Source organism: Eptatretus burgeri, chromosome 7 (assembly GCF_056783735.1).
Source record: "Eptatretus burgeri isolate ZD-2024b chromosome 7, Ebu_testis_v1, whole genome shotgun sequence".
In the NCBI taxonomy this organism is placed as follows: domain Eukaryota; kingdom Metazoa; phylum Chordata; class Myxini; order Myxiniformes; family Myxinidae; genus Eptatretus; species Eptatretus burgeri.
Genome location: NC_140967.1, coordinates 71,976,284 through 71,993,815, shown reverse-complemented (window position 1 = coordinate 71,993,815; position 17,532 = coordinate 71,976,284). Strand labels below are relative to the sequence as shown.

The 17,532-nt window shown below is 49.2% G+C and overlaps 1 protein-coding gene across 4 annotated transcripts in view; it reads right to left on the bottom strand.

Annotated features, from left to right (window-relative positions):
- Positions 1-8,992, bottom strand: part of SLC7A5 (solute carrier family 7 member 5) — a 96,014-nt gene extending 87,022 nt beyond the window's left edge. Inside the window, exons 1-2 of one of the 4 annotated variants that reach the window (XM_085889012.1) lie at positions 8,784-8,992; positions 4,475-4,966 (exon numbers count right to left, since the gene is read on the bottom strand). In XM_085889012.1, coding sequence (XP_085745138.1) covers positions 4,475-4,964 — 490 coding nt within the window. In that variant the 5' untranslated portion in view covers positions 4,965-4,966; positions 8,784-8,992. The other 3 variants (XM_085889011.1, XM_085889014.1, XM_085889013.1) reach the window with 3 other exon arrangements.
- Between the last annotated feature and the right edge of the window lie 8,540 nt (positions 8,993-17,532).

Sequence of the window (17,532 nt, the reverse complement as noted above, 5' to 3'; positions counted from 1 at the left end):
AAAGAAATTAATCAATTCAAACATCTCAATTGAGAGTGTTCAGAGTGAGCAGTGAATATCAAATGCAAGCAATCAAGCAATCTTGGCCCTAGGCATGCAACGGAACTTGGCAAAGAAGTCCTCCGCAAACCTGGAGGTAACAATAAAACCGCCCTCCTCAGAAAAAATAAAGAGCTCACACAGCTCTAAAAGGAGCCTTTATCCCAGCACCACAAAAACCAACAACAACAAAAAAATGGTACAGCCTCTGCAAATGTGGCCCACGTGTGTCGATGAGGTGGTTATGGAGGTTACACAACTTTCCTCAACAGGTGTCATCAGACATCAGCAGCACCATTTTACCAAGCTGCAAGATAACTTTCAACATTGACAACCACAAACCTTCAAAATATCCTCATTTTTCTCTTTTGCAGAGAAATATTTTTGACCGATATATCTTTCAGTGTAATTAGTCACCTGAAAGGTAAAATCTCCACAATTACATGTGGAAACTGGAGGGGGAGCACTCGGTAGAGTGCAAAACCTCCGCCGCCAATACTGCTGGGTCACTTAAGTGAACCTGATATCCTATTCATTGTAGGTCAAAACGGATCAGACTCTACTGAACCACGATTGAATAAACTAAACTAGATTGACGCGCATGTAGAAATGCCCCCCCAAAAAAAATCTAAATTTGTTTGAAAAAAAAAGGTGCAAAAATTTTTTTTTTCTCACAATTTTTTTTTGGGGGGGGGGGGGTTGGAAATCACTTAAAACATGTAGAAATGCAAAAAAAAAATTCAAATATTTTTTCAAATAAAATCGAAATTTTTTTGAAAAAAAGTTGCAAAATTTTGTTTTTTTTTCCTCTAACAAATTTTTTTTTTGGTTGGTAATCACTTAAAACATGTAGAAATGCAAAAAAAAAATTCAATTTTTTTTCAAAATGGCCGCCATAGCGGCCATATTGGACTTTGGACCAAGTCCAAAATCTAATGGCATGATCCTTGGACCATACCTAATCCCCCCACCAAGTTTCGTCGAAATCCGTCCAGGAGTTTTTCCGTAATACTGTTCACAAACAAACAAACAAACAGACAGGGGTGAAAACAGTAACCTCCGTCCATCTTCGATGGCGGAGGTTAACTAGAACGGCACTTGGTGGAGAGAATACCTCCGCCAGGATGAACAGTTTACATCTTGTATCCCACTGATAGGCCGGATCTGAATCCGGACCTGAGCCAAAATCGAATCAGCTTGTTCTCATCACCCAAGCACCAACTCATCCACAACTTTATGAAATATCGTGCTGCATATTGTTTTTGGCCACATCTGTTAATGGTGAAGAAAACTTTTTAAAACACTCGCATCTGGATCTTCACCAAAATATAATCAATTTGACCTTGTCACACACCAAACCTCTCTACCAAATTTTGTCCGATCTATCCACAACATTTTGAGCTATCCTTCTCAAAGACAGACAGCTAAACAAACAAACAGACAGGGGTGAAAACAACCTCCGTCAACCTTTGGTGGTGGAGGTTAAAAAACAAAAACTCCCACCAAAATCATAAATTTATATTTCACCAATGATGGTGAGTTTTGGGCAACTCACCTTTCCGATCTGACAACACTTTTCATTCGTAATATCATCTTGCATCCGATAGGATGGAGCAGAGTTAGCTCACTTGCCTCCGAGCAGTCCATATATTGGTTTGATTCCTGAACAGATTATAAATGGTCAAGACCCAAAGCTCGGTGTCCCATCTATGAGCAACAAGCTGGGGACCTGTTTGCCAGACGATAAACACCACAAAGCCTTTTGACAAAGAGTCGGGTGGGTTATCGCAAGGGCAGGGCAATTCCAAATTTATGCCCTCACCTGAAATACAGAGATGAGCAGCACCATGTAATTTTGGCCCACGGAAGTACCAACATGGTGCCTCAACGATCTGATACCCCTGCTAGTTCATTTATCCACTTAGTATACAAAAAAAGAACTAACTATACAAGTCAAGGCTCATGGAGGAGTGAGTACACTGAACGGATCAGGACGTAACAGACAAAAACAGGACACGAAACACGCATACATGGAGGAGGAAACTCCAAGGAAGAAAATCTGGAACATTACGAGGGATATATTTGGGACGATCTGAAATTGTGGTTAAGTCGTCATGAAGACCTGGATGGAGGAATGAGATTGAAGAGGATGTGGAAGTAGATTCCACACGTGGGGGGGGGGGGGGGGAGAGGAACAAATGAGTGGAGGTGAGCAGTGATCCTGGATTTAGGTAGTTTCACCAGAAGAGGGTCGATGAAGAGGGTGGACCACATAAGCTCTGCAGAAACCTGGGAAGGGGGTGGGGGGACAAAGCACGGAAAGAGAAGGGGGTGCAAGACCAGAAAGGAGGTGGTAGAAGAAGTAATATTCTTGTCCTGCACTAAATTACATTTAAAGCTCCACCATAAGCCTTCAATCGCCGTAATAAAAAAAGAAAGAAAGAAAAGAAACGGCTCATGACATGTGACAGTCACAAGATTTGCAGTGAAAGGTTTTGTGTTAGTTCTGGTTGAAAGAGGACAGCAAGGGTGCCATCAATAAAACCAAAATTAAATAAATAAATAAAACCAAATAAAGAACCAGACAACTACAAGTATGTATATGTGTGTTATCATGTCTGGCTTCCTTCTTGGGACTAGTGTAGTAATTGGTCTTTATTTTTAATATATCCATAGCAAACATAATCCAGAGTTAAAACAGACAAAATCTAGTGCTGTGCAAGTTGAGGAACACTTTTTGCAAAAGACTGCAGTTTGAGGGGTTTTTTTTTCTTCACTTGCAATATACATTGACAAAGAGTTTCATCAGAAGAGTTTCATAATGTGCGGAGAACAAACGGCCTGCACAGGGACAGAGCATGAACACGGCTTCATCCAGAGACCAGACCAGTCAAATAATCCCAAACTGTATGACTGAACAGCTACAAACAGAAACTCGACACGATGCATGAACATGAGTCTTCGGTTCTTACTGCTGCAACGGTGATGACGGAACTTAATGTTTTTAGAACTTTATCAAAGACAGTGGGAGTGAGTCAAGTGATTACTTCGTCCCGCTTTTATGCATTTTGAACAAACAGCAAGGACAATCGGAAGGGGAAAAAAAATTGAGGCAAGAAAGGTACGTCGGCAGTAAGAAATGTCCTGGAAATGCATCGGCACTTTTGTCACTATATATATTAAAATCAAGACATGACAGCAACCTTTTAGTTATCGTGCAACTCATGTCAATATCAAAAATCCTCCAACATTTTTGCAGTCTTACTCTGCCATGTTTGGATTGTATCAAGTTTTGACAACACTTGTGTTCCACCCCTTCACACACCCACCTATCAAATGATAAAAGATAAACAAAAAATTCCTTTCCAATCAACTCTCTCTCCCTATTGAGTGCAGCCTGTGGCTGCTGGTTGCATCATCGGTTGGGACGCGGCTATGCTGCTGATGCAGTGTCCCCCTTACCAGTACACTGGTACTCATTTTGCCGACCTTCGGAAGGATGAGAGGCAGAGTCAACCTCCTGGTGTATTTTTAATTCAGTGGCCAACGGGGCTTGAACTCAGGACCCTTGATCCCAAGTCACAACCCTAACTACTAAGCCAACACCAGGCTTTCCAATCAACTGATTAAGTGTGAATACGAGTGGTTTTTCTCCGATCTCAACAAGCCAATGCAAGCATTTCCGAAGATATACTGTGAGCCTTTTCCCTGCAAATAAATAAAATAAAATAAATAAATGAAGAAAAACAGCCCTAGCCATCGATTGGAGGAATGTTGCTCAAACTGCCCAGTAGACCCACTCCAAGGAAAACAACTGCATCGCGAGACAGAGCGCTTCCTCACCACACAGTTCTTGCCGATATGGCAATTGGTTCTATTTTGATCTCGAGTTCAGTACAAAGGATGTTCAAGCAAACTTAGGATTTTTTAATATTATATTTAATTGAATTGGCTGACAGGATGGCCAAGAGGGAGGCACACTTGCCTCGAAGAGTCTAAGCTGTCTAGCCTGGGTTTGAATCTCGACCCAGCTATAAACCGTCTTAATCCTCGAAGCGTGCGCTTATAAACCGACAATGGATTATTATGATCTTCAAATAGTCTGACAAAATCCGGTTTTTTAATCAACACAAGGAGACGAAATCAAACAATTTACAAAAATTCAAAGTTAATTTTTTTTGTATTTTTTAAAAAAATTTTCAGGCAAAGGAATAGTTTTGATTCTCTTGGGTTTTTGTTTTTGTTTTTTACAAACCATCTTTGTACATCGATTTCACAAAGCAGAAGCGAGCTGTAGTTCAGATGGAAGAGAGTTGAAATGGCAAAACAAATAAAAAAATGAAGCAAGCACAAACAAACACACCGACTTCACATTTAGGAAAACACTCTGCACGAGCAGCTCCAAAGGAGAAGGTATAATGAGAGCACTACGTACTGACGCAGAGGCAAGCCACCAACTTGCAGGCTAAGAGGGGTATGTCACAGATGAAGAATGGCTTGAGGATGTAGGTTGCAAAAACAAGGGCAACGATGTACTGAGATGAAGGACGAATGATGAGGAGTTCAATCCACAGTTTGAGAAAAGCAGCAAGTGGTCCATACACCTCCAGGATGTAAGCATAGTCACCACCAGACTTCGTGATAGTCGTTCCAAGTTCAGCATAGCAGAGAGCACCGACTGTAGAGAAGACACCGCACACTGACCAGATGATGAGTGACAGGCCGACAGAGCCAGCTTCACGGACCACACCTGTCGGGCTGATGAAGATACCAGAGCCAATAATGGTGCCTATGATAATAGAGACACCTCCGAGGAGAGAGATGGTCTGCTTCAGTTCCACTGCAGGCTGACTGTCCGAAGGCAACATGGACTTGTGTGTCTCGTCGCCTGGCAAGTCATCTTTTCTTCGTTTTACCGTAGACATGGCTGTGGGAAGCAAATAAAGGTAAATCAGCATAAAGACAAATATATATATATATATAGTTTTTTGGGGTTTTTTTTTTTTCCTTTTTTTGGGCTTACTTTGAAAAATAATTTTTTCTTCACTGGAAACAAAATTAAAAATATATATAATAATAATAAATAAATATAAATCACACCAAGGTTTCACATTCAATATCACAAAACACAAATTAATAAATAAAAACACTGCAATGAACCAATTACAGTTCAATAAACTATGCTCAACTTGGAACGACCACAATCACAACGCCATGTGCTATCTTAAAAAAAAACAAAAACCCACACCATGACGTGTTTATTTTTAGTTTTCAAGATAAACTGTACACGAGTTGTTGCAAAAGTTTGCGATTGAAGTAACCGATTAGAATGTTATTTGCACTGTGACTGCAGTTAACCCAGCTTGTTTGGGAAGTGCGCAATTTTGCACATTCAAATCTGATCCAGTGACGGACCAGAAACACGGGAGCGGCGTTTTCGCAACAATGGGCACCGAACAATGAAACATCAATGACAGCCTGCCTAAAATTGGGGGGATTTGGTAAAATAAATTGGAGAGCTCTGCCATCGTTTTATGTGTGGAAAACAGCACGACTGATGCATATCAACCTCATCCACAGACGATTCGTTTTGTATTGCATTGGTTTTGGCTCCAAATTTCAGGGAGTTGAAGAAGCCACTTTCAAAAGTGGCTGCCTCAACTTGCCTTATGCTGTCAGACAGCAAAGTGCTAACAGGTTGGCACGAGATGAGGTGCACTTACCCTTCAGAAATCCAGTCTGGGTTTGATTCTCGACACGAATATAAACCGTCGGATTGGTGCCTTTGCAGACAGGGAATTGCATCACAAAGTGCGCCATCCCTCAAATGGAGGTCAAGCTGGGTGCCTGGTCTGCTAGCATGCATTAGTTGGTGGACGTTGAGGATCCCTCAAGTCCTAAGAACACAAATCCCCTACACACACACACACACACACAACATAGAGACCAAACTCACAATTGGCTACCTGGCCATCATGCACAACAAGAGATGACGGGGGTTGATTAAAAAAAGTGTTTGCATGACAATCTGTTTGATTATATTTAATATTTGATTGCAACTTCATTACCTCCTTCATCTTCAGTGGTGGAGGTAATGGTTTTCACCCCTCTGTCTGTTTGCAGGATACCTCAAAAAGTTGTGGACAGATCCAGATGAAACTTGGTGGGCAGGTTGGGTGTGTGACAAGGGCAAACTGATTCGAATTTGGTGAGATCTGAATTCCAATCTGGAAACGAGTTATTTAATTTTTAAAGTGATTCTTCACGTTGGGAGATCGGGCCAAAAACGATATGTAGCATGATATTTCAAAAATGTATTGGGCCTGCCTGATATGTTCCCATGGATCAGGCATTGCATGGCAGAGGTACGCGCTCTACTGAGTGCCCTTCTAGTTTATGAATATTGTATGACGATTCTGTGATTTTTTTTTCCGGTGTCCATCGACACTAAAAATTTCAGCTTTCAATGTTACTTGGAAGGTCCCCATCTTTAATAGTCAGTCAGAAAGAGCTTATATATATACACACACACACACACACACACACACACACACACACACACGCTGCAAATGTAGGTATACAGTAACGACTGTACTTTAATTCATTACTGTTTACATATATATATATATATTTAATTTTCAGGAGTGATCAAGGCAGTGATCTGTTGCCTATACACCGCCAAAATTTAAGTTTGGTCCGATTAAAAAAAAATTACAACTTTCCTGTAGGTTTGGATTAATTTGAAGCAACTTTCACTGAATATTTTTCTCTCTGAGGAGCGTTTGCGTTTCAGGGTGGGAGACAGACAGACAGACAGACAGACAGACAGACAGACAGACAGACAGACAGACAGACAGACGGAAGCAACATTAGCCTACTACATATACATTACAGGCAGTCCCCAGGTTACAAACACATGGCTTCCAAACACCCGTTCATATTTTTTGAACATATGGTGCAGGAAATAGAACCTCGACATCGAATTTCTGCTTCACCATAAACCACACCAACTCGCTTGTTAATCCTTATACTACACACATTCTATTCACTATAATTTATTCATTTTTCATTTTAAAAAATACATTTAATACAGTTTTCATGTAAATAAATAAATAGGGTTCAATTGGCGTTCGGGAACCAATTAATCACATGACATTATTTTCAGGGGATTCATTGTTCCGTTAACAAACATCAATCTGTCTCTGTCTCCGTATCGAGTGCAGCCTGTGGCTGCTGGTTGCATCATTGGTTGGGACGCGGCTGTGTCCCTGATGCAGTGTCCCCCTTACTAGTACACTGGTGCTCATTTTGCCGACCTCGGAAGGATGACAGGCTGAGTCAACCTCCTGGTGTATATTAATTCAGCGGCCCAAGGGGCTTGAACTCAGGACCCTAGGATCCCAAGCCACCACCCTAACCACGAAGCCAACACCAGGCTAACGTCAAGCCAAGGAGCATATTTTGTTCGGAATAACCGGGGACTGCCTGTACAGGACAGTATATTGATGAATTACCTCGACATGCAGATAATCCAAACACACACACACAGTACGGTACTCAGACCTTGAAGATTTGTTGGGGTTTTTTGCCCTCCTTTACACAAAGAAAAGGAATTGCTTTCAATAATAAAGTAAAACAAACGTTACACAGAAAAAGCTGGTGACATCTTAGAGGCAACATTTAACCAGGATCAACCAAGTTGTGATTGGTTAACTTGACAAGTTAGTCGATATGTCCGAGCAGTGAACACGCTCAATTGGAGGGTATAAACCCGACCGGTTGCACTGAACCCGAACCCCATGGGGGTTCTGTCCTTCAGACGGGGGGTGTCAGGCAGTCAGACAGACAGACGGGGGGTGTCAGGCAGTCAGACAGACGGGGGGTGTTAGGCAGTCACACAGACGGGGGTGTTAGGCAGTCAGACAGACGGGGGTGTTAGGCAGTCACACAGACGGGGGTGTCAGGCAGTCACACAGACGGGGGTGTCAGGCAGTCACACAGACGGGGGTGTCAGGCAGTCAGACAGACGGGGGTGTCAGGCAGTCAGACAGACGGGGGTGTCAGGCAGTCAGACAGACGGGGGTGTCAGGCAGTCAGACAGACGGGGGTGTCAGGCAGTCACACAGACGGGGGTGTCAGGCAGTCAGACAGACGGGGGTGTCAGGCAGTCACACAGACGGGGGTGTTAGGCAGTCAGACAGACGGGGGGTGTTAGGCAGTCACACAGACGGGGGGTGTCAGGCAGTCACACAGACGGGGGGTGTCAGGCAGTCACACAGACGGGGGGTGTCAGGCAGTCAGACAGACGGGGGGTGTCAGGCAGTCACACAGACGGGGGGTGTCAGGCAGTCACACAGACGGGGGGTGTCAGGCAGTCAGACAGACGGGGGGTGTCAAGCAGACGGGGGGTGTCAGGCAGTCAGATAGACGGGGGGTGTCAGGCAGTCACACAGACGGGGAATGTCAGGCAGTCACACAGACGGGGGGTGTCAGGCAGTCAGACAGACGGGGGGTGTCAGGCAGACGGGGGGTGTCAGGCAGTCAGATAGACGGGGGATGAGGTGATCTCGGACCACGAGGTGATCTCGGACCACGAGGTGATCTCGGACCACGAGGTGATCTCGGACCACGAGGTGATCTCGGACCTTTTTAACGTGTTTGGGTTTAAACGAAATACCACGTGGACCGAACCGCCACATGGCTGATGCAACACCACATCACACATCACGGGGCACACAACTCACCTCACGAACTCAGTACGAATACTGTGATTAGATTTCTTGTTGTTGTTTTTTTTATACGCTCTTGTTGTTTTGTTCCGTCCTTCAGGGAATGCAGAATCTCATAAACAATCAACTGTGCCTCGCAGCGCTCCAAGGAACGAACCTTAACACCACACCGGCTCCTCGTTCATTCTTCCTTATTGGCACAAGACACGCCCACTTCCTTCGTTGGCCCCGCCCTTTATTCCACGAAAAGCCGGCGTGGTTTCAAGGTTCGGACCGCCCACTTTTAAAAGGTTATTTACGATCCTCTCTCGGGGGTCTGTTGCCCCCTTGAGAACGGTATTTCAGTTTCCGTCAATCCACGAGTCTTTCATATCTTCGACCCCAAGATCTTTACCTTCTACCCTCCTCTATTTCTGCAGGACACACACACACACACACACACACACACACACACACACACACACACACACACACACACACACACACACACACACACACACACACACACACACACATATATATATATATATATATATATATATATATATATATATATATATATATATATTGTTGTGGTTACCAGATTCGCAAACCACCATTCAGGTCCCTTAGGTGAGGTATCTCAGTAAGTGCATGTGTAGTTAGGCCCAGACCCGTTGTCAAGTGGGAATACATGTCATTTATGCGAGCTGCGACTCTTCAGGATAGCCGTTTTTCTTTTACTATCTTTATTTTGGACCAACCGCCATGATTACCATCACAACCACAACAACAACCACCAACCACAACGCCGCTTCACCACAACCGCCACGACCTTTACCGTCACAACTCGCCACCATCGCATCACCGTCATCTCGCGCCACTCATGGGCACCGATGCTGGACTCGTGTAGGGCGCACGTTGAACAGCGTGTACAAAATCACGGATTTTGTGCTTCAAAAACGGATCAAAAACGACACACGCCCACTTTTTGCCGTCCAATCGGTGAGCAAGGGGCGAATTGGCCCCGCCTCCAGGGCGATCGATATATGCAAATTTGTGGATCAAAAAGCCTTCACGCCCACTTTTTCTCGGGCCAATGGGGAGCGAGGTGAAAGGTCAAAGGGAGGGGGTCAAAGGCGAAGTGACGGGGGGATAAAAGGACGGTGTTAGTCAGTCAGAAGAAGAAGAAGAAGAAGAAGAAGAAGAAGAAGAAGAAGAAGAAGAAGAAGAAGAAGAAGAAGAAGAAGAAGAAGAAGAAGAAGAAGAAGAAGAAGAAGAAGAAGAAGGAGAACGAGAACGAGAACGAGAAGGAGTCGGAACGGAGGGGACGAGTGTGGAAGTCTGGAGCCCGAAGCCTGCAGTGGCTGGAGAAGCTGAAGAGAGTCGGACGAGGGGGTGCTCGCGTCGGTGCCAGGAGCTGCACGCCCGAGGGAGGCCGGCAGCGCGACCTGGCCGAGGTGGAGACGCACACCAGGGATAATAAAGATCCTCTATACCCCGAGCATCAGCAACCCCCTCCTGTTTCCCCCCGCGCTGAGATAGTGCGACCAAGGGGGCCCCGTTCCCACCCCCTACCAGACACCGTCCACGAGGCCCGCGGGTTGCGGGGCCATCGCCGCTCCGCGTCTCATCACCAGACGGGTAGGCCCGACCCGGTCTCGGCCTCAGGCCCGCCTCATTCTTGGGGGTATTTCTTTTCCTTGGTTTTGGGTATGTGTTGTCGGCGCCGTCTGTGAAGTGGAATTGTATAAGTGTTGCCGTGTGCTCGGTAGTCGGTATTAGCTCTGCATTGTGTTTTCACTTTTATATTTGCTTTTTGTGTAAATGGAATTGTGTTTTCTTTTTTTTGTGTGCATTTGGTGGAATTGTATTTGTGTGCTTCCCGTGTGCCGCGAATAAATGTGCTTTTATTGTTGAACTGTTCTCCCGCTTCGCTTCGTCTTTTCCCCCATTGAACCCTCATCTTGCTTCACGTAAAGGGTTGGTAGTGGGCTGAATACGCCCGATAATTAATCGAACCGTCGAGGTCGACGATAACACCGCTCGGATATTCTGATAAGTACGGAACGGGTCGCTTAAGTGGCCCGTGTCCAAAGTCGACCTGCGGCGAGGTGCGATCGCCCGGTCTACCCTCCGCGTGGGTACTTAGGTAGGTCGAATTCGGCGAGCAACCCTATCCCACGCGGGGGCTGATTGGCTCGATCGTGGTGAGACCGAAAGGTCCACCCGTGACTGGTTCCCGGCGTTAGTCCGAGAGGGTCACGACTGGATTGTCCGTCCGGTGGGCGACGTGCCGCGATTCGAGTTACGTGGCCGTCAGCACGCCGGCGGGCGCGAAAACCGCAACACTGGTGTCAGGTCGTGCGATACAAACTCATCGCCCTCCTCGCGGCACTGGAATCGGAGAACAGGAAAACGGGCTCTCCTGTCTCCGGCTAAATTCACGGGAATCGGTCCAGGGGTGAGAGAAGCGACCCCCGATTCCCTCCAAATTACGAGCGAGCGAAATTAACCCTTCACGAGAAGCAAGATGGCGTCTCAAGGCGAGCGGGAGCCGGGGGTATTAGAAATGGATGTAGAATGTGTAGGATCCATGGCCCAGGATGGAATCCCCGAGCAGGAAATGTTGATTGTGCAGGAACACGGACTCGCCCAACTAAACCCAGAACCTGAAATGGGTGCGGCAGCGGCCGCAGTGTATGACACCTCCCCCCCCCTCTCCACCAAAACCCTTCCCCAACCCTTGCCGAAACGGCTCAGCTGAGTGCATCCAACATGGCCCAGCTATGCGCCATGCTGGCGGCAATGAACGAAAAGATGAATGCGAAAATGATCGAAAAAATGGATGCAAACACAAATGAAATGAAAAACGAAATGAAAGGCATGAATGCGAAAATGATCGAAAAAATGGATGCAAACACAAATGAAATGAAAAACGAAATGAAAGGCATGAACGAAAAGATGGATACAAATACAAATGAAGTGAAAACGACGATGGATGCGAATACACAGCAAATGAGGGAAGAGATGAAAAAGTTCCGGGGTGAGACGCAGAACATGGGCCGAAGCCTGCAGGCGGGCATGAAGGCCGTGACAAAGGAAATAATAGTTGAGACAAGGGAGGTAAAGGAGGAAGAGTTGGCAGAGACACGGGAGATAGAAAAAATAGAGGAAAGACTACACGAGGAAGACGGGGTAAGTGACGCACACACACACACAGAGGTAGTGGAGGACAATGGGGGTGAGCTGGCGGACCGTGCAGGGACCCGGTGCGAGCACCTGGATGGCCTCCTCCAGGAACGAGGGGAGGGAGTATGCCCCCTTGAGGTGAGTCACGACCAGGTGAGTTCGGTCGTGCTTTGCGAGGTTGAGAGGACGGGTGCTGTGGACAGGTGCTTGGAGAGCTTGGGGGGTATAGAGGCCCCGGAGACCCTTGTGGGGACACGAATCCCCAGTGTGGTTGTCCCTGTGTGTGTGGTGCAAGGTGTGAGTGCGTCCCCGTGTGTGGAAGCGACCCCGTGTGTGATTGGTGTGGTGGCGATGGTGCCGGAGTACGTGCTTCCCAGCACGCCGTGTGTGGATGGGGCACCGTGTGTGGAAGAGGCCGTGGGTGTGAGTGAAACGGCCTGTATGAGTGAGGTACCGCGGGTGAGTGCCGCCGTGTGTGTGAGTGAGGCACCGCGGGTTAGTGCCCCCGCGTGTGTGGGTGAGGCACCGTGTGTGGATGAGGCACCGCGGTTGAGTGCCCCCGCGTGTATGAGTGGGGCACGGTGTGTGGAAGAGACCGCGTGTTTGAGTGTCGCCGTGTGTGTGAGTGAGGTACCGCGGGTGAGTGCCCCCGCGTGTGTGGATGAGGCACGGAGTGCGAGTGAGGCACCGCGGGTGAGTGCCCCCGCACGCGTGAGTGAACGGCCGTGTGCAAGGTCGCTGAGTGCAAGGGAGACCGTGTGTGTGAGAGAGCGGTATGAGAGGGAGATGTCGGTCGGCATGCGGGAGCACGCAGCCGCGTCTCCCCGTGTGAATGTGATGGAGTGGACTGTGTGCGTCGTGACACGCAGGTGTGCGTGGGTTGAATGGAGACGACGACGGCGACAGAGGAGAGAAAGCCGAGTAGCGGCTGTAGTTGTTTCGTGGACCGTGCCGGGTTCACCCAGCAGTGAGCACGCGGTCCGTGCTGTGCAACGCACGAGACCACCACGTGCTCGCTTGCGAGAGTGAAGTCCCGGTCCGGAAACGCACGCGGTGGATTTGCCGATCCCGCGGACGGACAAAGTTTAGGCAGGTAAATGGATTTGGACCGGACGGGTTCTCCACGCGATCGTGTGTGTTAAGCTCCAACGGGCAAAGCACATGTGTTCGCGTGGGGAACCCCTCGAGACGTGGGGCTTGTGTTTTTTTTTGCGCACGGTGACGTCATGGCTGCACGTGTGGTTGGAATCCGGCAGGAGGGGTATCTCTGCCGGATGGTAGCGTCCAAGGAGGGACGAGGAACACGTGCAGCTGCATGACGTCACGGCCAGGTGCAAAGTGCGCGAGCTCTGAGTTGCCGCGCAGGTGCTGCGCATGAAAAAAAAAAAAAGACAGCAAGCCTCACTTTCGGGTGCAAAGGATTCCTGGGAAAGGGGTGGAAGACCCCCTTACCCGGGGCACAGGATGGAAACTAGTTAGGGGGAAGGGTTAGCTTAGTTAGACCGACTTCATGGGGCAGGGGTAAGTCCTCATGGAGTCCGTGGAATGGATTAGTTAGAGGGATTGTAGCCAGATTTAGGTTGGGAAATAAAAGTTATTTGGGACATTTGAGAACATGGACAGACTTGTGAATGTGTAGTGGGGACGTAGCTTAGCTACGTAGTGTTAAAAGGAACGTGCTACTAGTTTAAGGGACGACGTGGGAGCACGAGTTAGTTAGGGGATGTAGTTAGGAGGATGGCAGAGTTCAGTGGTGTGTGTGTTGAGTTGTTGGTGAGTGAATTGGAAGCATGTGCTTGGTGAGTGAGTGAGGCCAGCGGGTCTGTGTGTGTGGAGTGAATGGGGAATGCATGGTGCGATGAGTGATTGGGGGGAGGAGTGACTCCCGCCCAAGGGACCCCGGGGTCAGTGTAAAGTGAGTTAGCTGGGTTAGTCAAATTGAAAAATGGAGGTCGTTTTGCTGTTGGTGGGAAAGTAGGCTCGAGACCCATTTGGAGGGGTGCAGGAGCCCTGTTGACGGGCTTGGGAGCGTGGCTGCGAAAGGTGAGTATCGCTGAGTGGGTACCCCGGGCACCAGGCTAGTCGGCCGCGGTAGGCCATGGGCCCATGGGGGGCCGGGATAGAGTAGTGGGCACGGGTGCGCCTGCTTGGTGCGGGGGCCCGGGGCGCCATTAGCCGCGTGGGCAGTGTTGTGGGCACGGGTGACCCTCGGAAAGGGGCCCGGGAGGCCGGCCTGCCACGTGTGCGTTTCAGGGGAGGTGCCATGGGGGGCACTCCCCGGTGTTAGGGAGCTGGTAGGCTCGGAGGCAGTGTAGTGCCCGGGGGTGCCATAACGGGAGATTCGGCAGAGGGTCGTGCCTGCCAAAGGGAGCCACGTGTCCCAGCCAGGAGACCGTGTGAGGGCACGGAGAGAAAATTGGGGGGGCGAGGCCCGAAATTGTGAGGACACCAACACAGGCGACGGGAATCTGGGTTGTTAGAACCAATACTTTAAGCGAGAGGCGCTTGTTGAAAGCCCCGGGGTAGTTTAGCAGTTAAATGGTTAGGGTAGATTAGGAGATGAACCCCTCCGCACCATCCATCCCCTCGCTGTCGTTGTGGGCCGCTGGACCCACTTAGTGTTAAGATCGCCGAACTCTGGGGAGGCCATTCTGAGGCTTCATTGGGCCTCGACACAGGACGCTAGCTCTCCCTTATTCCCCTCCGGGAAGGGAACGTAGGGGTTGGGAGTGGGCTAGGTGACAGAATAGGTTAGCCGAACAAGGACGATAAAGGGGGTAGGGGACGATTTATAGTAAGAAAGAAAAAAAAAAAAACAACAAAAAAATAAGTTGGGGCTAAATTGGGGTTTGACAAATTAAGGGAGTGGGTATGTACAGTGACAGGCAAAGGCGATAGGTTGGGAGGGAGACAGGTAGGTAGGTCCGAGCCCGCCTTCCAAGTGGCCAGCACCACCGCACTCCCTCCACCAACCTCCACTGAACGGCGGAGGCCGGCCAACTTCATCGGCAGCTGTGTGCTGCAAGGCCTGTGCCGGCCAGTTCATAGGCTGGCCGTGTTTTGCTTCAAGGCGGAGGCCGGCCAACTTGATCGGCAGCTGTTGTGTTGCTGCAAGGCCTGTGCCGGCCGGATCATCTGCAGCTGTGGTACTTCAAGGCCTGTGCCGGCCAGTTCATCTGCCGGCTGTGTTTGCCTGCAACGGTCTTCTTCTGCGGGCTGTGTTTGCCTGCTGCCTTTGCCATGCCATGCCCACTGCCCACGTTCACCAGCCCCGTTCAATTTTTGCTTTGCCCCCCCCCCTGTTCATTTCCATGTGCGCCAGGATCCGCAAGGCAACAGTTTGCAAGCTGCAAGAACTGCCCTGTTGGCAGCTACAACACGGGCCGGCAGTGGCGGCCCGTGCACCGTGTTTGTGTCCATCCATCCATTCGTTGTGTTCATTGCGTGTGCCACTTGAGCTGGCACGGAGACTGCGTTGTGCAGCCCAAGCACCGTTGTGGTTCACTGCGTTCAGTTCAAAAGGGAAGGCCTTGGACTGCGTGTGAGCAGCCAGCCACGTTCCCTGTCACCTGCATTGTTTTGAGCCAGAGACTGCATGCGGGCAGCCTGGCTCCCTGCTAACTGCTTTCTTTTTGCAGAGTTCATTGATCCTGGGCCATGGTTTAGTGTAAAATTTGTAAGTTAAGGTTAAGATGTACTGTACATATGAGTGCGCCCCCGGCATGTATGTCTTAGCGCCGGCAATTTTATTTAAGTCGTCCGTGTGAGTGAGTTTGTTTAGGTAGTTACGCAGCCCTCAGGTTATTTATTTTGGGGACACGAATACCATGAATGTCGCACTCAGGGATCCGTAGGTAAAATGTACTAGGGGAAAACTACACATGATGGCACACGAAAATTTGACGACTCGGGACGAGTCTGTAAAAAGGGAAGGGGGTAGTGTTGTGGTTACCAGATTCGCAAACCACCATTCAGGTCCCTTAGGTGAGGTATCTCGGTAAGTGCATGTGTAGTTAGGCCCAGACCCGTTGTCTAGTGGGAATACATGTCATTTATGCGAGCTGCGACTCTTCAGGATAGCCGTTTTTCTTTTACTATCTTTATTTTGGACCAACCGCCATGATTACCATCACAACCACAACAACAACCACCAACCACAACGCCGCTTCACCACAACCGCCACGACCTTTACCGTCACAACTCGCCACCATCGCATCACCGTCATCTCGCGCCACTCATGGGCACCGATGCTGGACTCGTGTAGGGCGCACGTTGAACAGCGTGTACAAAATCACGGATTTTGTGCTTCAAAAACGGATCAAAAACGACACACGCCCACTTTTTGCCGTCCAATCGGTGAGCAAGGGGCGATTTGGCCCCGCCTCCAGGGCGATCGATATATGCAAATTTGTGGATCAAAAAGCCTTCACGCCCACTTTTTCTCGGGCCAATGGGGAGCGAGGTGAAAGGTCAAAGGGAGGGGGTCAAAGGCGAAGTTACGGGGGGATAAAAGGACGGTGTTCGTCAGTCAGAAGAAGGAGAACGAGAAAGAGAGAAGGAGAACGAGAACAAAAAGGAAAACGAGAAGGAGTCGGAACGGAGGGGACAAGTGTGGAAGTCTGGAGCCCGAAGCCTGCAGTGGCTGGAGAAGCTGAAGAGAGTCGGACGAGGGGGTGCTCGCGTCGGTGCCAGGAGCTGCACGCCCGAGGGAGGCCGGCAGCGCGACCTGGCCGAGGTGGAGACGCACACCAGGGATAATAAAGATCCTCTATACCCCGAGCATCAGCAACCCCCTCCTGTTTCCCCCCGCGCTGAGATAGTGCGACCAAGGGGGCCCCGTTCCCACCCCCTACCAGACACCGTCCACGAGGCCCGCGGGTTGCGGGGCCATCGCCGCTCCGCGTCTCATCACCAGACGGGTAGGCCCGACCCGGTCTCGGCCTCAGGCCCGCCTCATTCTTGGGGGTATTTCTTTTCCTTGGTTTTGGGTATGTGTTGTCGGCGCCGTCTGTGAAGTGGAATTGTATAAGTGTTGCCGTGTGCTCGGTAGTCGGTATTAGCTCTGCATTATGTTTTCACTTTTATATTTGCTTTTTGTGTAAATGGAATTGTGTTTTCTTTTTTTTGTGTGCATTTGGTGGAATTGTATTTGTGTGCTTCCCGTGTGCCGCGAATAAATGTGCTTTTATTGTTGAACTGTTCTCCCGCTTCGCTTCGTCTTTTCCCCCATTGAACCCTCATCTTGCTTCACATAAAGGGTTGGTAGTGGGCTGAATACGCCCGATAATTAATCGAACCGTCGAGGTCGACGATAACACCGCTCGGTTATTCTGATAAGTACGGAACGGGTCGCTTAAGTGGCCCGTGTCCAAAGTCGACCTGCGGCGAGGTGCGATCGCCCGGTCTACCCTCCGCGTGGGTACTTAGGTAGGTCGGGTCGGCGAGCAACCCTATCCCACGCGGGGGCTGATTGGCTCGATCGCGGTGAGACCGAAAGGTCCACCCGTGACTGGTTCCCGGCGTTAGTCCGAGAGGGTCACGACTGGATTGTCCGTCCGGTGGGCGACGTGCCGCGATTCGAGTTACGTGGCCG